The 17,905-nt window shown below is 42.1% G+C and overlaps 1 protein-coding gene across 2 annotated transcripts; it reads left to right on the forward strand.

Moving 5' to 3' along the window:
• The first annotated feature begins 441 nt into the window (after positions 1–441).
• Positions 442–16,333, forward strand: lgmn (legumain). Of its 2 annotated transcripts, none has more exons than XM_036962426.2 (14): positions 442–935; positions 1,283–1,434; positions 4,598–4,695; positions 6,503–6,584; positions 6,777–6,859; positions 7,128–7,203; positions 7,699–7,761; positions 7,933–7,999; positions 9,661–9,779; positions 10,010–10,099; positions 11,288–11,491; positions 11,764–11,934; positions 12,958–13,025; positions 13,595–16,333. In XM_036962426.2, the coding sequence occupies exons 2-14, from the start codon at positions 1,294–1,296 to the stop codon at positions 13,632–13,634; spliced, it is 1,302 nt and encodes a 433-aa protein (XP_036818321.1). In that variant the 5' UTR covers positions 442–935; positions 1,283–1,293; the 3' UTR covers positions 13,635–16,333. The 2 variants fall into 2 exon arrangements, with proteins under 2 accessions (XP_036818321.1, XP_036818322.1); XM_036962427.2 differs by having other exon boundaries at positions 805–929.
• Positions 16,334–17,905: the final 1,572 nt, after the last annotated feature.

Genomic DNA, 17,905 nt, shown 5'->3' on the forward strand with positions numbered 1-17,905 from the left:
TAAAACACTAGTGACTAAATGAAACTCCCTTTGCAGTTATCCAAACATGTAAACAGTACTGTTTTTTTTTTTTAATGCATCCATATTGCTCAATGCATAAGTCTTCCTCGTGAAATGAATAGCAAGCTTTATCAAAATTGTTACTGTAGAATAAACTAATTCAGAAAATCTACATTTAACACAATAGATGAGTCACTATGTGTGGGGGAAAAAGACAGTGGTGGAAAGTATTTAAGTAGTACTTATTAGTAGTACGTACTTTTGGGGGGAGTACCTGTACTTTACTATTTATATTTTTGACAACTTTTACTTTTATCTCACTACGTTTCTAATGAAAATAATGTACTTTTTACTCCATACATTTTCGCTGACACCCAAAGTACTCATTACATTTTGAATGCTTAGCAGGACAGGAAAATGGTACAATTCACGCACTTCTCAAGAGAACTTCCCTGGTCATCCTGATCTGGTTGACTCACTAAACAAATGCATCGTTTTATTATTTGTACTTTTACTTTTGATAATTAAGTACCAAATACGTTTTAGACTTTCTAAGTAGTATTTTACTGGGTGACTTCCTAGTCATTTCCTATTAAGAAATCTATACTTTTAGTCAAGTATGACAATTGGGTACTTTTTCCACCACTGAAAAAAAGACCGTATCATCAAAAACAGGAATAAGTCATGTTTTTTATCAGAGAATACAAGACAGCACATGACTTTGTATCATGTGTTTAAAACGTAGACTCGTCTATCAAATCATGCCCCGCCTTCCCCGCTTTGGGGCCATCTGATTGGCTGTCCAGCTAATCCTGACTGTTTTTTTTTTTTTCCAACACTGTGATTTGCATAAAAATCCTCTCCCGGACGCAACGGTAACAAACGTTACCGGAGGCTTCCTGACAACAACTAATAACTAACGAAAGAAGGTAAAGGTAATCAAACTACGTTTTACTTTTCGATGATACCTTGTTGTTATGTTCAGTGTTGTAAAGGGTTACTGTAGATTTGCTTCAGTTAATTTTCTGTAAATGGATGGTGTAACTAACAGCTTAGCTTACCTAGCCAATGTTGGCAGACATAGGATCGACAACGGCACGTTTGTATTGGTTTTGCTGCTTGGCTCAACTGTAAACAGTCGCAGCTTCTTTTTTTTTATACAAAAGTGTTTAATATAATCTTTAACATTTTCAAGACCGTGTGGGCAGAAAAACATAAACATCTAGCTTGTAACTTGCTATGCAGTGATGATGATGATGATGATGATGCCTTTTTCCCCCAGGACAGAGGATCATGTTTACATCGACCCTAGCCCTTCTGGGCCTCAGTCTGGGACTTGTGGCTAATGCTTTCCCCACACAACAGTCTGAAAACGGGAAGAACTGGGTGGTGATTGTCGCTGGCTCCAATGGCTGGTACAACTACCGACACCAGGTAAGAGTGAAGTTAACCGGGTACATTTTGGAAATCTGTTAATGTACACTTGACTTTATCAGTTGAGTGAGTCATTTGTTGCAATCGTTTACCATGATTACATCCCAAATGGCTCCCTATTCCCTGTATAGTGCACTACTTTTGACAAGGGCACAGGTATTACACTATGAAGGGGGAAAATGGGGCTATTTGGGACATATCAGTATTTTACCAATTTAACTTTATCTGCCTAGACTTAAAGGTCACATTCCATTTTTATTGATAAGAGGGACTAGATGTGTATATAGCTGTAATTGGCCACTATATTACTAATGTATCCAGTGCTTTTTAACATTTTATGAAGCAGTGACTCACTCCCACCTGCATTTACAAATTACCTAGCATTGACTCGTACCGGTATATAGCCTTGCTATTTTTATTTATTTTTTATGTTTTTTTTTGTTAAATATTCTTAATAAACTCTTTCTTGAGCTGCACTGTTAAGGGCTTGTATAAGCAAGCATTTCACAGTAAGGTCTAACTAAACCTGTTGTATTTGGGAGCATGTGGCAAATAAAGTTACATAATAATTTGTAAACCTACTCATGTGCCTCTCAATCAATAACCCCTCATTCTCAATCACATCCAGATCATCAAATGGATAGATGCTGTGATGGATTATTTGAGTTTTACCAGATTTTTGTTGACTGACTGGCTGTGTTCCCAGCTACTGCTCTGTATTTATCAGTTGACTGACTGACTGTTCCCAGCTACTGCTCTGTATTTAGCAGTTGACTGACTGACTGTTCCCAGCTACTGCTCTGTATTTAGCAGTAGACTGACTGGCTGTGTTCCCAGCTACTGCTCTGTATTTAGCAGTTGACTGACTGGCTGTGTTCCCAGCTACTGCTCTGTATTTAGCAGTTGACTGACTGTTCCCAGCTACTGCTCTGTATTTAGCAGTTGACTGACTGTTCCCAGCTACTGCTCTGTATTTAGCAGTTGACTGACTGTTCCCAGCTACTGCTCTTTATTTAGCAGTAGACTGACTGACTGGCTGTGTTCCCAGCTACTGCTCTGTATTTATCAGTAGACTGACTGTGCTCCCAGCTACTGCTCTGTATTTAGCAGTTGACTGACTGGCTGTGTTCCCAGCTACTGCTCTGTATTTAGCAGTAGACTGACTGGCTGGCTGTGTTCCCAGCTACTGCTCTGTATTTATCAGTAGACTGACTGGCTGGCTGTGTTCCCAGCTACTGCTCTGTATTTAGCAGTAGACTGACTGTTCCCAGCTACTGCTCTGTATTTATCAGTAGACTGACTGGCTGGCTGTGTTCCCAGGTACTGCTCTGTATTTAGCAGTAGACTGACTGACTGTTCCCAGCTACTGCTCTGTATTTAGCAGTTGACTGACTGACTGTGTTCCCAGCTACTTCTGTATTTAGCAGTTGACTGACTGTTCCCAGCTACTGCTCTGTATTTAGCAGTTGACTGACTGTTCCCAGCTACTGCTCTGTATTTAGCAGTTGACTGACTGTTCCCAGCTACTGCTCTTTATTTAGCAGTAGACTGACTGACTGGCTGTGTTCCCAGCTACTGCTCTGTATTTATCAGTAGACTGACTGTGCTCCCAGCTACTGCTCTGTATTTAGCAGTAGACTGACTGGCTGTGTTCCCAGCTACTGCTCTGTATTTAGCAGTTGACTGACTGACTGTTCCCAGCTACTGCTCTGTATTTAGCAGTTGACTGACTGTTCCCAGCTACTGCTCTGTATTTAGCAGTTGACTGACTGTTTCCAGCTACTGCTCTGTTTTTAGCAGTTGAATGACTGTTCCCAGCTACTGCTCTGTATTTAGCAGTTGAATGACTGTTCCGAGCTACTGCTCTGTATTTAGCAGTAGACTGACTGGCTGTGTTCCCAGCTACTGCTCTGTATTTATCAGTAGACTGACTGGCTGGCTGTGTTCCCAGGTACTGCTCTGTATTTAGCAGTAGACTGACTGGCTGGCTGTGTTCCCAGGTACTGCTCTGTATTTAGCAGTAGACTGACTGGCTGTGTTCCCAGCTACTTCTGTATTTAGCAGTTGACTGACTGGCTGTGTTCCCAGGTACTGCTTTGTATTTAGCAGTTGACTGACTGACTGTTCCCAGCTACTGCTCTGTATTTAGCAGTAGACTGACTGGCTGTGTTCCTAGCTACTGCTCTGTATTTAGCAGTAGACTGACTGACTGGCTGTGTTCCCAGCTACTGATCTGTATTTAGCAGTTGACTGACTGGCTGTGTTCCCAGCTACTGCTCTGTATTTAGCAGTTGACTGACTGGCTGTGTTCCCAGCTACTGCTCTGTATTTAGCAGTTGACTGACTGTTCCCAGCTACTGCTCTGTATTTAGCAGTAGACTGACTGGCTGGCTGTGTTCCCAGGTACTGCTCTGTATTTATCAGTAGACTGACTGGCTGTGTTCCCAGCTACTGCTCTGTATTTAGCAGTTGACTGACTGACTGGCTGTGTTCCCAGCTGCTGCTCTGTATTTAGCAGTAGACTGACTGCTCCCAGCTACTGCTCTGTATTTAGCAGTAGACTGACTGGCTGTGTTCCCAGCTACTGCTCTGTATTTAGCAGTTGACTGACTGACTGGCTGTGTTCCCAGCTACTGCTCTGTATTTAGCAGTAGACTGACTGTGCTCCCAGCTACTGCTCTGTATTTAGCAGTTGACTGACTGTTCCCAGCTACTGCTCTGTATTTAGCAGTTGACTGATTGTTCCCAGCTACTGCTCTGTATTTAGCAGTTGACTGACTGTTCCCAGCTACTGCTCTGTATTTAGCAGTTGACTGACTGTTCCCAGCTACTGCTCTGTATTTAGCAGTTGACTGACTGTTCCCAGCTACTGCTCTGTATTTAGCAGTTGACTGGCTGTTTCCAGCTACTGCTCTGTTTTTAGCAGTTGAATGACTGTTCCCAGCTACTGCTCTGTATTTAGCAGTTGACTGAATGACTGTTCCCAGCTACTGCTCTGTATTTAGCAGTTGACTGAATGACTGTGTTCCTAGCTGCTGCTCTGTAAAGTGACATAATACATTCTAACTCCTCCCCCTCAATTAATCTGACCGTGTGATTAGTGGGGGTGACTTGCTGCCTTACATTACACGATTAGTTTATTTCGTGTCCTCCCCCTCCCTAGGCTGACGCCTGCCATGCGTACCAGATCGTCCACAAGAATGGCATTCCTGACGAGCAAATTGTCGTGATGATGTATGATGACCTGGCGACCAATGAGCAGTGAGTATTCTAGTTCTGTTGTCCACCTTGTCTGCTTAGGTGTTCACCTTTTTTAACAAGGGTTGCTGTAATCCATTATATATTGTCATGACGGACTACACATGGTCCGTTCCAGGATTATAAATGACGACGATCCGATCTACTCTTCAGATTTAGCCAGCTTCAGTCTGTTTTTATTATGGGTTGGCTCTGCAATATTTGCATTCCTGAGATGAGAGCAGAGCATATGTTATCCTTGTGTTGGGTGCACGATGGGCCTAAAACATCTCCTCATAGTGCTGTGGCGAACAGGCGGCAGCCAGGCTCTGTGGTTCTATGCTCCACTCGGGCTCTCGCAGCGGTCTAAGGCACTGCATCTCTCTGCAAGAAGTGTCGCTACAGTCCCTGGTTCGAGTCCAGGCTGAATCACATCCGGCTGTGATTGGGAGTCCCGTAGGGCGGCGCACAATTGGTCCGGGTTTGGCCGGGGTAGACCATCATTCTAAATAATAATTTATTTTCTTAACTGACTTGCCTAGTTAAATAAAGGTAAAATTGTATTTTTTATAAACAATTCTAAATTCACTTGCTGTCAGACACACCATCCAGTAAACTGTTTTGAGTGTTTCTCAATAGGTGCCCTATTCCCTATACAAGTGCACTAGTTTTAACCAGAGCCCTACGGACTCTGGTCAAAGGTTATTCACAATAAAATGGAGTAGTGTAGCATTTGGAAGGTGGGCTGTTTTTAGAGGCTCACTGAGACACCGTTGACTCTTCGGTCACAAGGATCTAATTTAGCTGGGAATTATGGTGCCCGGGATGGGCCATGAGGTTCAGGGTTTAAGATGGAAGACAAATCTCTTAACGAAAAGAATGTTCTCTCTTGTCCAGTAGCTAGTAGCAACATCAGCCATTGGTTAATTCATACGCAGGTATTGGAACTGCTCATGTCAATGACTGACACACATTTGAAATTGTGCTTGTCTTACTGTAATCACTAGATGGTCATATTGACCTACTTTGACGCAGACTGTGTCTTAATCTAGGTAAAAATCTAATGTTCTCATATATATATATTTTGTTTTACTGTACAACAATGCCGTTTTTGTGTCATTGGTCCTGTAATATTTTCCTGCATCGAGTTGCTGCTGGGATGTACTCTTCCAAGTTACACTTAAAGTCTGAATTGAAAAAACAAACAGAATCATGTGACGCTTAGGTTTTTGTGTGAAACAGTTTTTTCAGTATCTGAATGTGTTTTGAATTTGACTACTGTAGGAAATGATGATGATTATGTGATTCCTGTCATTGGAGGGTAGTGCTTCTACACCTGCATTGCTTGCTGTTTGGGGGTTTTAGGCTGGGTTTCTGTACAGCACTTTGAGATGTCAGCTGACGTAAGAAGGGCTGTATAAATAAATTTGATTTGATTTAGAGGAAGTGATACTGGGGTTTTAATAAAGAACCCTTTTTGTCATTGCTCTATGGTGATAATTCCAAACTGTCACCCACAATGCCATTCTCTTACAGTGCTAATGTGTATTGTGATAGAATGCATGTCTTGCCGAGACTGTAGACCACAACACTTTGCATTTGTCTTACTGTTATCAGTACTGTTATCAGAAATATCAGAAATGTCTTCTGCTCAGTTCTCAAACACACAAGCACAGGGTAGGCACATTACTAGCTGTTGGGTGGCGTAAAAGGCCTTGGTGGGGGGGGGGGGTGTCCCCTGTAGGTTTTTTTGGTCATATAATAAATCGAATGGCCTGTTTCCTCCAGGGCACGTATCTGATTCAGGTTATCTACCCTCTTTGTTTTTCAGAAACCCCACCCCAGGGGTGGTGATCAACCGACCCAATGGGACAGACGTCTACAAGGGAGTCCCCAAAGACTACACTGGAGACGTGAGTGGAAGGAAAATTTCAAATTTCAAATGCTTTAATAAATATATATCTTTAAAAAATTGTCAGTGCTAATATCATCACACAACAATCAATGCTTTATACAGTACTGTTTCAAGTTATTCAAGTTGTGAACATGGATCTCAAGTCAGGAAACTGTCCTCAGTGCCTGTTCTCTGACTGTGTACCTTACAGGCTGTTACCTCTGACAACTTCCTGGCTGTGCTGAAGGGTGACTCAGCCAATACTAAGGGGGGTTCTGGGAAAGTGCTGAAGAGGCAAGTGATTGGGGGGGGGGGGCGCAGGTTGTAATATATCATAGGATTACCACAGTAGGGTGAAAGTTATTCCAGAACTTTTAAGGTAGTCTTCTAAAATGAAATGAAAATCATTGTTACAACAACGTTGTTATAAAGTTCCATTGAGAACCTTCCCTGGAAAAACAGACTCACAGTTTGAAAATGGGGATTGTGTCATATCTTTCAGTTCAAATGAAAAACACCTGGCTTATCAACTTAATATATTTTTTTTACTTCCTGTTGGCAGCGGTCCCAACGATCATGTGTTTGTGTACTTCACTGATCATGGAGCTCCTGGGCTGCTGGCCTTCCCCAATGACGACGTAAGCATTTTTACATGTCCTGCTCGTCTACCAGGGGTTATTTAATTTTCTTTCTGAACACCTTGCTCGTTCTGGCCAAAAGTAGTGCTACTGTAAGAGGATGTGATTTCAGACAGCGCCTTCCTTTTCTGTCCATGGACGACCGGATGAATGACCTAGGTCTGCTCTCTGTGAAATAGAAAGCTGCCATGTATTTCAACTAACTTTCAGAACAGTTTATGAGTTAGGGTTATGATGATAAAAATAAAATATATCATATTTTAAGCCTGGTTGAATAGACCTTATGTTCTGTCACTCAGCAGAAAAGTTGTGGCAGAGACTGAGTCACTGAACAAGACAAGGAGTACTCCTCCCACAATGCCTTGGGCAACCTAGGATCTTGTGACTGACTCTTGTGGCTCTACCTCATGGGGTCTAGTGCTTCTTTTGTTTTACAGTGAATGTACTGGAAGAAAAACAGAAATGAAACTATATGAAATGTTTTTTCTTCTACAGCTTCATGTTGCCGACCTCATGGATGCCGTCAACTACATGCATGAGAACAAGAAATACGGGAAGGTGTGGAAGTTAAACCTGTTATTGTTTGTGGATGTGAAGCGCCAATCACATGTTTTAATAATATAGTTTTTATTTTTTGAAAGACCAGTTATTTAGAGTTGATAGACCGGATGATAGTTTCCCCTGACTGACTGGACTTGTTGTTTTCATTGATCTTCTCTGCTCTCGCAGTTAGTGTTCTATATCGAGGCCTGTGAGTCAGGATCAATGATGACCAAGCTGCCTGCTGACATCGATGGTGAGTTACGCTGCGCTTCAACATCACAGGGAACTATCCCGAAACGCTGATGGTAAAGAATGGGTTAATGATTAACGGTATCGGGGGGGGTTTGTTCAAGATACTCTTGACCGCTCTTTGATCAGCCAGGTCACCAGTGGTACAAGTCAATATTTGACGTCCGTGTCGGGTGATGATGTGGAAACCGGCCACTAGGGGCAGCATTGAGCGCTGTTATCTTCAAGTAGGTTTCAGTGAGCATCTGGCGCCAAAGGTTACATGTATCACTCCAATGATTGAGTGATTTTTAAAAAAAAATTTTTGATTTTTGTTTTAACCCTTAAACATTTGAAAGTTAATACCTAACCTTAAAACATTTGGCGTTAATGCCTAAGCTCAATCTTAAGCACAAATGTTGATGTTTGAGAAACATGGATAAATCTCTAATTCTGATGTGAGACTGGAAATGATGCTGACAATTACATTGGCGCTTCCATCAATTTATCTTCAAAAATTTTAAAGCTGATCCAGTAAGTCTGACAACTCCCATACAGGTTAATGTCTTCCTGAACAGGGCTGTTTTTGACTGCTCACTAAATCATGCTCTGAACTTTCCCCTAGGTACATATCTAGGATCAGCTCTCCCAATCTTAACTTTAACCATTAGTGGGGGAAATGCAAAACTGACCCAAGATCAGCGTCTAGGGGCAATTTCAACCTACTTCCCAAAATCAGCCCTTGGTAATGGTCTGTTCAGACGGCCAATTAAGTAGAACCGGGTCGCGTGTACATAAGTCTTCATACAAGCAGATGACAGCAACATTGTGTTGGAGTTGTTTATTGTCACTGTGAAAAGACCTTAAGGAGAGATGGTCTGTGTCAGACCCTGGGTTATTGTTATGCTCTGCGCCATGGGCCATGTAGATCCTAGTCTCCCTAGTCTCCTGTCTGGACTAGATCCTAGTCTCCTGTCTGGACTAGATCCTAGTCTGCGGTCTGGACTAGATCCTAGTCTCATACTTAAGTAAAGGTAAATATGCCTTAATAGAAAATGACTCCAGTAAAATCCTACTTGAGTAAAAGTATTTGGTTTTAAATGTACTTAAGTATCAAATGTAAATACTTAAATATATTTAAGTAAGTAAAATTCCTTTATATTAAGCAAACCAGACGGCACTGTTCTTTAAATGTTTTTTAAAATTTTTTTTTTACAAATAGCCAGGGGCATGCTGCAACCCTCAGACATCACTTACAAACGAAGCATGTGTTTAGTGATTCTGCCAGATCAGAGGCAGTAATGACCAGCGACGTTCTCTTGATTACTTGTTTCATACTAGACCATTTTCCTCTCCTGCTAAGCATTCAAACTGTAACAAGTACTTGGTGTCAGGGGAATTATTAAAAAAAGTTTACCCCCCCCCCCCAAACAAAAACAACTTAAGTAGTATTTTGACTTTACATCACTGGCCTTGAGTGACCGACATCCCATAATGTCGTATTGTTACCCACAGGCCGAAGTCTTCATTGTCTACCGTACGACATTAAAACATGTATATGTTGTTGTGTATAATCAATCAAGCTATAGATTTCCAATTGTGATGGTGTATAAGCAGTGTCCTGGATCCATAGACCTCGTTTTAACCCTCTCACCGTGTCTGAATCGCTCTCTCCCTCTCCTTCAGTGTATGCCACCACAGCAGCCAACTCTCATGAGTCGTCCTATGCCTGTTACTATGACGATAAGCGGGAGACATACCTGGGGGACTGGTACAGCGTCAACTGGCTGGAGGACTCTGATGTGGTGAGTCTGGTACAGTGTTAACTGGACACAAAACGTAAACGATGACCTCGATTTAACCACAAGTCTTTACCAGATTTTGTGTTTCTGTCGAGGAAACGACTGCTGTTGACATGTTGGATATAGCCGTTACGCCAATTTTTTTTGTCTCAAAATTAAAAGGAGCAGAACATCTTTTAGCCACACACTCACTTTGTCTTTGTAAAATGTCTTTCCCCGACTGTTGTTCCCAGGAGGACCTGAGCAAAGAGACCCTGATTAAACAATTCAAGATCGTCAGGAGCCACACCAACACCAGCCACGTGATGCAGTTTGGGAACAAGGTGAGGGATTCAGAGGGAAGACCTAGCGAATTCCTGTTGCAACGTTCAGTCGAGGAGTCACATGACGTTACAGTGAAATGGGTTTATCTAAGATTTAGATGTAAAAGAGGGTTAACAAACCTCTACTTCCTCACTTCTGTTCAGATGGCTAATGTTTATGTTCCAATAGATGATTTTAATGAACGAGACGGTAACGTGTTCTCTAGACTCTGACCCTTATGACGGAGGTTAGCTAACTAGTTCTCTAGACTCTGACCCGTATGACGGAGGTTAGCTAACTGTAGTTCTCTAGACTCTGACCCGTATGACGGAGGTTAGCTAACTGTAGTTCTCTGTTCTCTAGACTCTGACCCGTATGACGGAGGTTAGCTAACTGTAGTTCTCTAGACTCTGACCCGTATGAAGGAGGTTAGCTAATTGTAGTTCTCTGTTCTCTAGTCTCTGACCCTTATGAAGGAGGTTAGCTAACTGTAGTTCTCTAGACTCTGACCCGTATGACGGAGGTTAGCTAACTGTAGTTCTCTAGACTCTGACCCTTATGAAGGAGGTTAGCTAACTGTAGTTCTCTAGACTCTGACCCGTATGGAGGTTAGCTAACTGTAGTTCTCTAGACTCTGACCCGTACGAAGGAGGTCAGCTAACTGTAGTTCTCTAGACTCTGACCCGTATGACGGAGGTTAGCTAACTGTAGTTCTCTAGACTCTGACCCTTATGAAGGAGGTTAGCTAACTGTAGTTCTCTAGACTCTGACCCGTATGGAGGTTAGCTAACTGTAGTTCTCTAGACTCTGACCCGTACGAAGGAGGTCAGCTAACTGTAGTTCTCTAGACTCTGACCCTTATGAAGGAGGTTAGCTAACTGTAGTTCTCTAGACTCTGACCCTTATGAAGGAGGTTAGCTAACTGTAGTTCTCTAGACTCTGACCCGTATGACGGAGGTTAGCTAACTGTAGTTCTCTAGACTCTGACCCTTATGAAGGAGGTTAGCTAACTGTAGTTCTCTAGACTCTGACCCGTATGAAGGAGGTTAGCTAACTGTAGTTCTCTAGACTCTGACCCGTATGGAGGTTAGCTAACTGTAGTTCTCTAGACTCTGACCCGTACGAAGGAGGTCAGCTAACTGTAGTTCTCTGTCTAGACTCTGGCCCGTATGACGGAGGTTAGCTAACTGTAGTTCTCTGTTCTCCAGACTCTGGCCCATATGAAGGTGATAGCCTTCCAAGGTAATGTCAATGCCAAGCCTGCCCCCCCAATGACCCTGCAGCCCGTAGAGGACCCAGACCTGACCCCCAGCCCTGATGTACCCCTGGCCATCCTAAAGAGGAAACTGATGAGGACCAATGACCTCTCTGCAACCAAGAAATACTTCAGCCAGATTACGTCAGACCTCAAGGTAACGGACAGGAAATGCGTATACTTAACTTTTTTTTCTTGTAATATATGCTTTTTTGTTTTTCAAATGAACCTGGGATGTATTAAATTGGGAACACCGTAACAAACTGAAAACAAGTGTTCCTCAATGAAGTTCAGACGGTTTCACTCTGGTCGTGTCTAATGAACATGATCCAGACTTTATCATCAGGTGCTTCTGTTAGTTCATAAGAACTTAGAACTTTGGTGATTTAAAAAAAAAATATATATTTTTAATGTATTTTTCCCCACTAGGTGCGTGAGCTGCTGGCAGAGACCATGCGCAGGGTGGTAGAGACGGTGACAGGAGAGGAGATCATGACCCAGAGGATCCTGAGTGCCAAGCTGGATCTGACCCAGCATCAATGCTACCAGGCTGCTGTTAACCACTACAAGATACGATGCTTCAACTGGCATATCACTGAGGTAAAGTCCTGTCTGCCAAATGTATTTAAAAGACCAGTTTAATTATAATTAATTTAATCACTTCACAGGAACTCAACCTAGAGCGGTCCATGGTACCATCTATGACACGGCCCCAGCACAGAACTCTCTTTAACATTTTTTTTATCATTTATTTGAAAAGGGACAGATACAATGGCACTATTGACGCCATTTGCATACACAAGTCCGACACACTATTTAAGCCTTCATTTATTTCAGGGTTTGTCCCCCAGTTGGTTTGTGGTACTGTCGGTTCCTGTCTCTGTTGCGTCGATCTACTTCTCTTCCCCAGACTGTTACCCTGTACTACAGAGACTGGGTACCATAAATACTGTCGGTTCCTGTCTCTGTCGCTCTACTTCTCTTCCCCAGACTGTTACCCTGTACTACAGAGACTGGATACCATAAATACGGCGCTGAGTAAGAAACTCACAACCGTCAAAAGCATTTTTTTTTTTTTTTAACAGACCGATTTTTAGTGTTTACTGTTAAACTCAGACCCCCCCCCCCCCTGTCCCCCTCACATAACCACAGGCTTTTAAAAAAAACTTTACACAGAATGACAGACATAACAATGACTTCTGTACGGGACATGTGGAGGAAGTAGAAACATTATGACTTGTATGTACTTTCCATTTTGAAACGGTGTACTGTAAGTCTCCCCCCCCCCCAGTACGGCTCAGAACGGTGTACTGTAAGTCCCCCCCCCCCCCCCCCCCCCCCCAGTACGGCTCAGAACGGTGTACTGTAAGTCTCCCCCCCCCCCCCCAGTACGGCTCAGAACGGTGTACTGTAAGTCTTCCCCCCCCCCCCCCCCAGTATGGCTCAGAGAACGGTGTACTGTAAGTCTCCCCCCCAGTACGGCTCAGAACGGTGTACTGTAAGTCTTCCCCCCCCCCCCCAGTATGGCTCAGAGAACGGTGTACTGTAAGTCTCCCCCCCCCCCCCCCAGTACGGCTCAGAACGGTGTATATAGAAGTTGTGATGTTTGTCCTTGTGTTGCAGTATGAATATGCGCTGCGACACCTGTATGCCCTGGTCAACCTGTGTGAGGGAGGATACCCAACAGACAGGTACTGTACCAGTCCCAATGCTGAGTCTGAAATGTCTCCCTAATATAGGGAAGGGGTTCTCAAACTTTTCTGTGGACCTGGGGAACCCTTTTTCTGTGACTAAAAATTAATCAGGGACCCAATGATCAGAATATAAATGTTTTTTTTTTTATTGTTTTTTTAATTGTTTTTATAAATGTATATACAAGGAGTTAAGGCAGTCTATGACTTTGGCTGTGTGTTGCCAGACGAACCAAGCCTCTGGCCCAGGGAAGGAACATTTTTACAGGCCCATCTCTTAGCATCAGAGAAAATGCTGCGATTTATACACACTTTTCCATGAGGAAGAAGGAACACTGCAGTTTTAAAGCTTAAATTACAGTGCATTTATGTTTTTAAAGGAAATATATATTTGGGGTATAATTGGTGAATGATGAGGACTTCTACTTTAACACTATCGACGTCAAGACGAGTTGTTTAAACAGTGTTCCCTTTATTTTTTTGAGCAGTGTATTAATATATTGAGTTTTTAATTTCCAAGGGAGCTACTTCCATAGACTAATCATGTCAATGTTTGTCACCCTGCTCAGTATCCTGATGGCAATGGAGAGCGTGTGTCACTTCAACTAGACGGCTCTTTCTGAATGAACACCCCCTTTCGGATCAGGTTGCTGTGCCTCCACACGGGAGGGTCTGAGACGACGAGTCTTCTCTTTGCACTGACAAGGAATCAAGTTTGACAAAACTTTGTTTTGTTTTTTCACACTGCTATACCACTTTTTTTTTTTTTACATGTTTGATTTTAAACTTTTATTCCCTGGATTTATTGAGACATTTTAAAAATGTTATTTTAATTTTTTATGATGAATTGTATGATCACTGAGCATTTTGTTTGTTTTACGACTGATTTTTTTAATGAAGATTTTGATGTTTGGATTCAGTTTTCTCCCTCTGGTGCAGTGGTGTCTGAAATGTTTCGTGGGTATTCTGTAATTTTGCAAAACTGCCCTCCTAGTGAAGGAAAGGCACCCTGTGTGAGATTCTATGAGAAACGGTGACCTGCACTCTGAATTACCTAAAATGATGATGAAACCCATATTGGTCTTTCAGTCAGGCTAACCTAAGCGTTACTGTAGAAGTAGGCTAATAGTAGGCCCACTATTGAAACCGATAAATTAGACTGTCATAGACAGTAAAAATGCATTAAAAATGCACTTTTTAATAGAACAATTTCTTTAGTTTTTCCAAGTCCATAACAATGCTTAAACCACATCAAATACTACTTTTTTGGGGGGGAGGAGGAGGAGGAATCTAAGAAATGTAGATTTTGAGTGTAGCTAACCTCTTAATGAAAGTGCTCAGGCACCTAGCACTGTTTGGTTAGTGATGTTTCTGTAGCCACTGGATTGATCTCCGTCTGCCAGGGAGGCATAGCTAGCTTAACGTTTTTAAATGGAGACGGTTTTTGTGAACCATGTCTTTCCATCTACCAGGAGACTGTTGGGGGGGGGCCTGTCATCAGCATCGATATAGTTTTTTTCCTCCGTCTTCATTAATTGTTTGATACCTGGACATTTTACTTCATATTATGAGGCATGTCTTACCTTGACTCAAACTAGCCTCTAGCCACAATCTCATAGAAACATGGAGGAAATAATTGGGTTCTATTGGATTTGCTTTGTTTGTCCAGCAGACAAGTTATATTAGCAACCCATGATACATTTAAAAAATATATTTAATTTTTTTTTTACATATTTCTGTCCCTGAAAACGTGTGCATGTGCGGTGCGCATTTTTAGATTGGTGATTTTTTTTAAACCTTCGCATGTAGGCGTTGTGCATGTTGACGCACCGACAATGTGACGAAATAATAAAATGAATCGACACATTCTGATCGATCAGCCTTATTAATTGATACGGCGTATACCCTCCACTACTTTGATAAGCATCGTGGCGATTTTAAGAAGCGAGTATAGGCAATGCCCACAAAAAATAAAAATGGGTTTACGGTTTGGACCTGCGTATACCCTCCACTACTGCTTGGGTGTTGGCTCTGCTGTACGCCAACATGAGCCCGTTCTCAGAACTGTGAATGACGGAGTATTGTGACGTTGCCCCTAGATGCTGATCATGGGTCAGTTTTGCATTTCTCCTCCCCCCCCCCCCCCCCCTCACACACACTAATGTTTAGGATTGGGAAAAGGGGAGCTGATCCTAGATCTGAACCTAGGGAAGAGTTCACCCCACTGGCCTGTAACAGAGTTGGTGCTTGGAGGTTGAATCCTACAGCGTCATAATACTCTCACGTTAACCTCCATGCAGACTCCTGTAAAGGCTCAGGATAATGTGTTGTCACAGGGATGTTAAACTAAAACCTTGATAGTCAGAACAAACTGTATAGGACTTGTGTTCACTAAAGCGAGCCACAAGGTGACGCTGAGGAGTGTAGCCCACCACAGCCATGATTTAAAAAATATATATATGATAACGCATGGACTCCAGATTTATTATTGCTTTTATACAACTGGTTACCAGCCTTAAAGCGAGATTCTTTCCCAAACCATTTTAATTTAACAAACCGTGATGCTAGATTCACTAACACTCGTTGTCAATTGCAATTTTAGGTGTTTGGTTGTTTAGTTCTATTCTCATTGATTGGAATTTAAGCAACCTGCAAAGTTCTAGAACTATGGCAAACAATGGTTGCTATGGATGCTCAATCACTACAGGCTGAAAATACTTCAAACTAGCTGCATGTGTATGTTGTCTATCATGGGCAGGCTAGACTCTCTTCACAATAGGGATGTCTAAACCAATGGTTGTATAATAGGAATTACCATAGTGGCTCTTTCCATCTAGTCTACCCCTCCTGTGTCATAACTAGTTAAGGTTTAATCAAGATATTGACCGACTCAAATAATGGTTCCTCTTCTGTTGGGAGTATTTTGTCATATTAGGATTACATTATGATATATTTTTTTTAAAGAGTTAAATGGTGTACCTGGTTTTGCTGAAGAAAGGCTAGATAGACTGGATTCTATTTATGTTTTCTAGCCACCGTATATTATCAAAAGCAATAGTGATTATCTTAAATTTTTGTTTAAGTTGATGGTTTCTGAAGTTTCTGCATGACTGTCTGTAATAAGATGCCAAATGGGGCAGAACAGTTTTTAGGAGTGTAGAAGGGCGAGATGGCCATGCAGTGGAGGACTAAGGTTTTGAGGAGTGGACTGCAGGAGTAACATAGCAAACCAGAATGTATGTATGTATGAAATGTTCACTCTTTGGAAATTGAAAAATAAAACTGAACCATGTTTATGTCTGACTCTTTTAGATTGTCGTCAAATTACTGACTTTACAAACACGTGTGTGTGTGTGTGTGTGTGTGTGTAACATTAAGAACACCTACTCTTTCCATGACAGACTGACCAGGTGAAAGCTCTGATCCCTTTTTGATGAAGGGGAGGAGACCAGTTAACAAGGATTTTAAAGAAATCTATAATTATAAGCCTTCAGACATGGCTTGTGTAAGTGTGCCGTTCAGAGGGTGGCTGGGCAAGATAACAGATTTAAGTGCCTTTGAACGGGGTGTGGTAGTAGATGCCAGAAACCGGTTTGTGTCGAGCGCTGCAATACAACTTTTTTATTTTAGTTTTTTTGACACTCAACAGTTTCCTGTGTGTCTCCAAGAATGATCCACCACCCGAAGGACATCCAGCTAATTTGACACAATTGTGGGAAGCATTGGAGTCAACATGGGCCAGCGTCCCTGTGGAACGACTCCATGCCCAGATGAATTGAGGGGGAGCTGAAATGTCTTGACTCAATTAAGTATTTAACCCTTTTGTTATGGGTAGCCTAGTGGTTAGAGCGTTGGGCCAGTAACCGGAAGGTTGCAAGTTCAAATCCCCGAACTGACAAGGTACAAATCTGTCATTCTGCCCCTGAACAGGCAGTTAACCCACTGTTCCCCAGTAGGCCGTCATTGAAAATAAGAATTTGTTCTTAACTGACTTGCCTAGTTAAATAAAGGTAAAATAAATTTTAAAAATGGCAAAGAAATGTGCTTAACTCACAATTTGCATGGACTCACTGTGTGCAATAATAGTGTTTAACATGATTTTTGAATGACTAGCTCAATCTGTAAGGTCCGTCAGTCAAGCAGTGAATTTCAACCACGAAGACCAGCAAGGTTTTCCAATGCCTCGCTGAGGGAGGGCACCTAATGGTAGATGGGTAAATATATATATTTTTTTAAAGCAGACATTGAATGTTATTAATTACACTTTGGATGGTGTATCAATACACCCAGTCACAACAAAGATACAGGCGTCCTTCCTAACTCAGTTACTGGAGAGGAAGGAAACCGCTCATATCAAAATGTTCCAAAACATGCATCCTGTTTGCAATCGTAGAGGAAAACCTGGTTTAGTCTGCTTTCCAACAGACACGGGGAGAGGAATTCACCTTTCAGCAAGACAATAACCTAAAACGTCAAATCTACACTGGAGTTGCTCACCAAGAAGACATGCAACGTTCCTGAGTGGCAGAGTTAATATGTATTAATGTTTTTATTTGATTGTTTTTTTACAAATTTGATCATGTTTCTTCCACTTTGACAGAGTATTTTGTGTGGATCGTTGACCCCCAAAAAATACAATTAAATCCATACAATTAAGGCCCAGTATATATACACAGACCCAGATGTGTGTTCTGAAGGCCCAGTATATATACACAGACCCAGATGTGTGTTCTGAAGGCTCTCTGTCAACACAGACCCAGATGTGTGTTCTGAAGGCCCAGTATATATACACAGACCCAGATGTGTGTTCTGAAGGCTCTCTGTCAAAACAAACCCAGATGTGTGTTCTGAAGGCTCTCCGTCTACACACACAGACCAGA

Source organism: Oncorhynchus mykiss, chromosome 25, assembly GCF_057628025.1.
Source record: "Oncorhynchus mykiss isolate SJ-2025 chromosome 25, ASM5762802v1, whole genome shotgun sequence".
NCBI lineage: Eukaryota > Metazoa > Chordata > Actinopteri > Salmoniformes > Salmonidae > Oncorhynchus > Oncorhynchus mykiss.

Bases quoted from the DNA above. Each gene is read 5' to 3' on its own strand.
- lgmn (XM_036962426.2), top strand. From the start codon at position 1,294: ATGTTTACATCGACCCTAGCCCTTCTGGGCCTCAGTCTGGGACTTGTG. The intron at 6,585-6,776 runs GTGAGTGGAAGG...TGTACCTTACAG, and splicing joins CCAAAGACTACACTGGAGAC to GCTGTTACCTCTGACAACTT. The intron at 9,780-10,009 runs GTGAGTCTGGTA...TGTTGTTCCCAG, and splicing joins GGCTGGAGGACTCTGATGTG to GAGGACCTGAGCAAAGAGAC.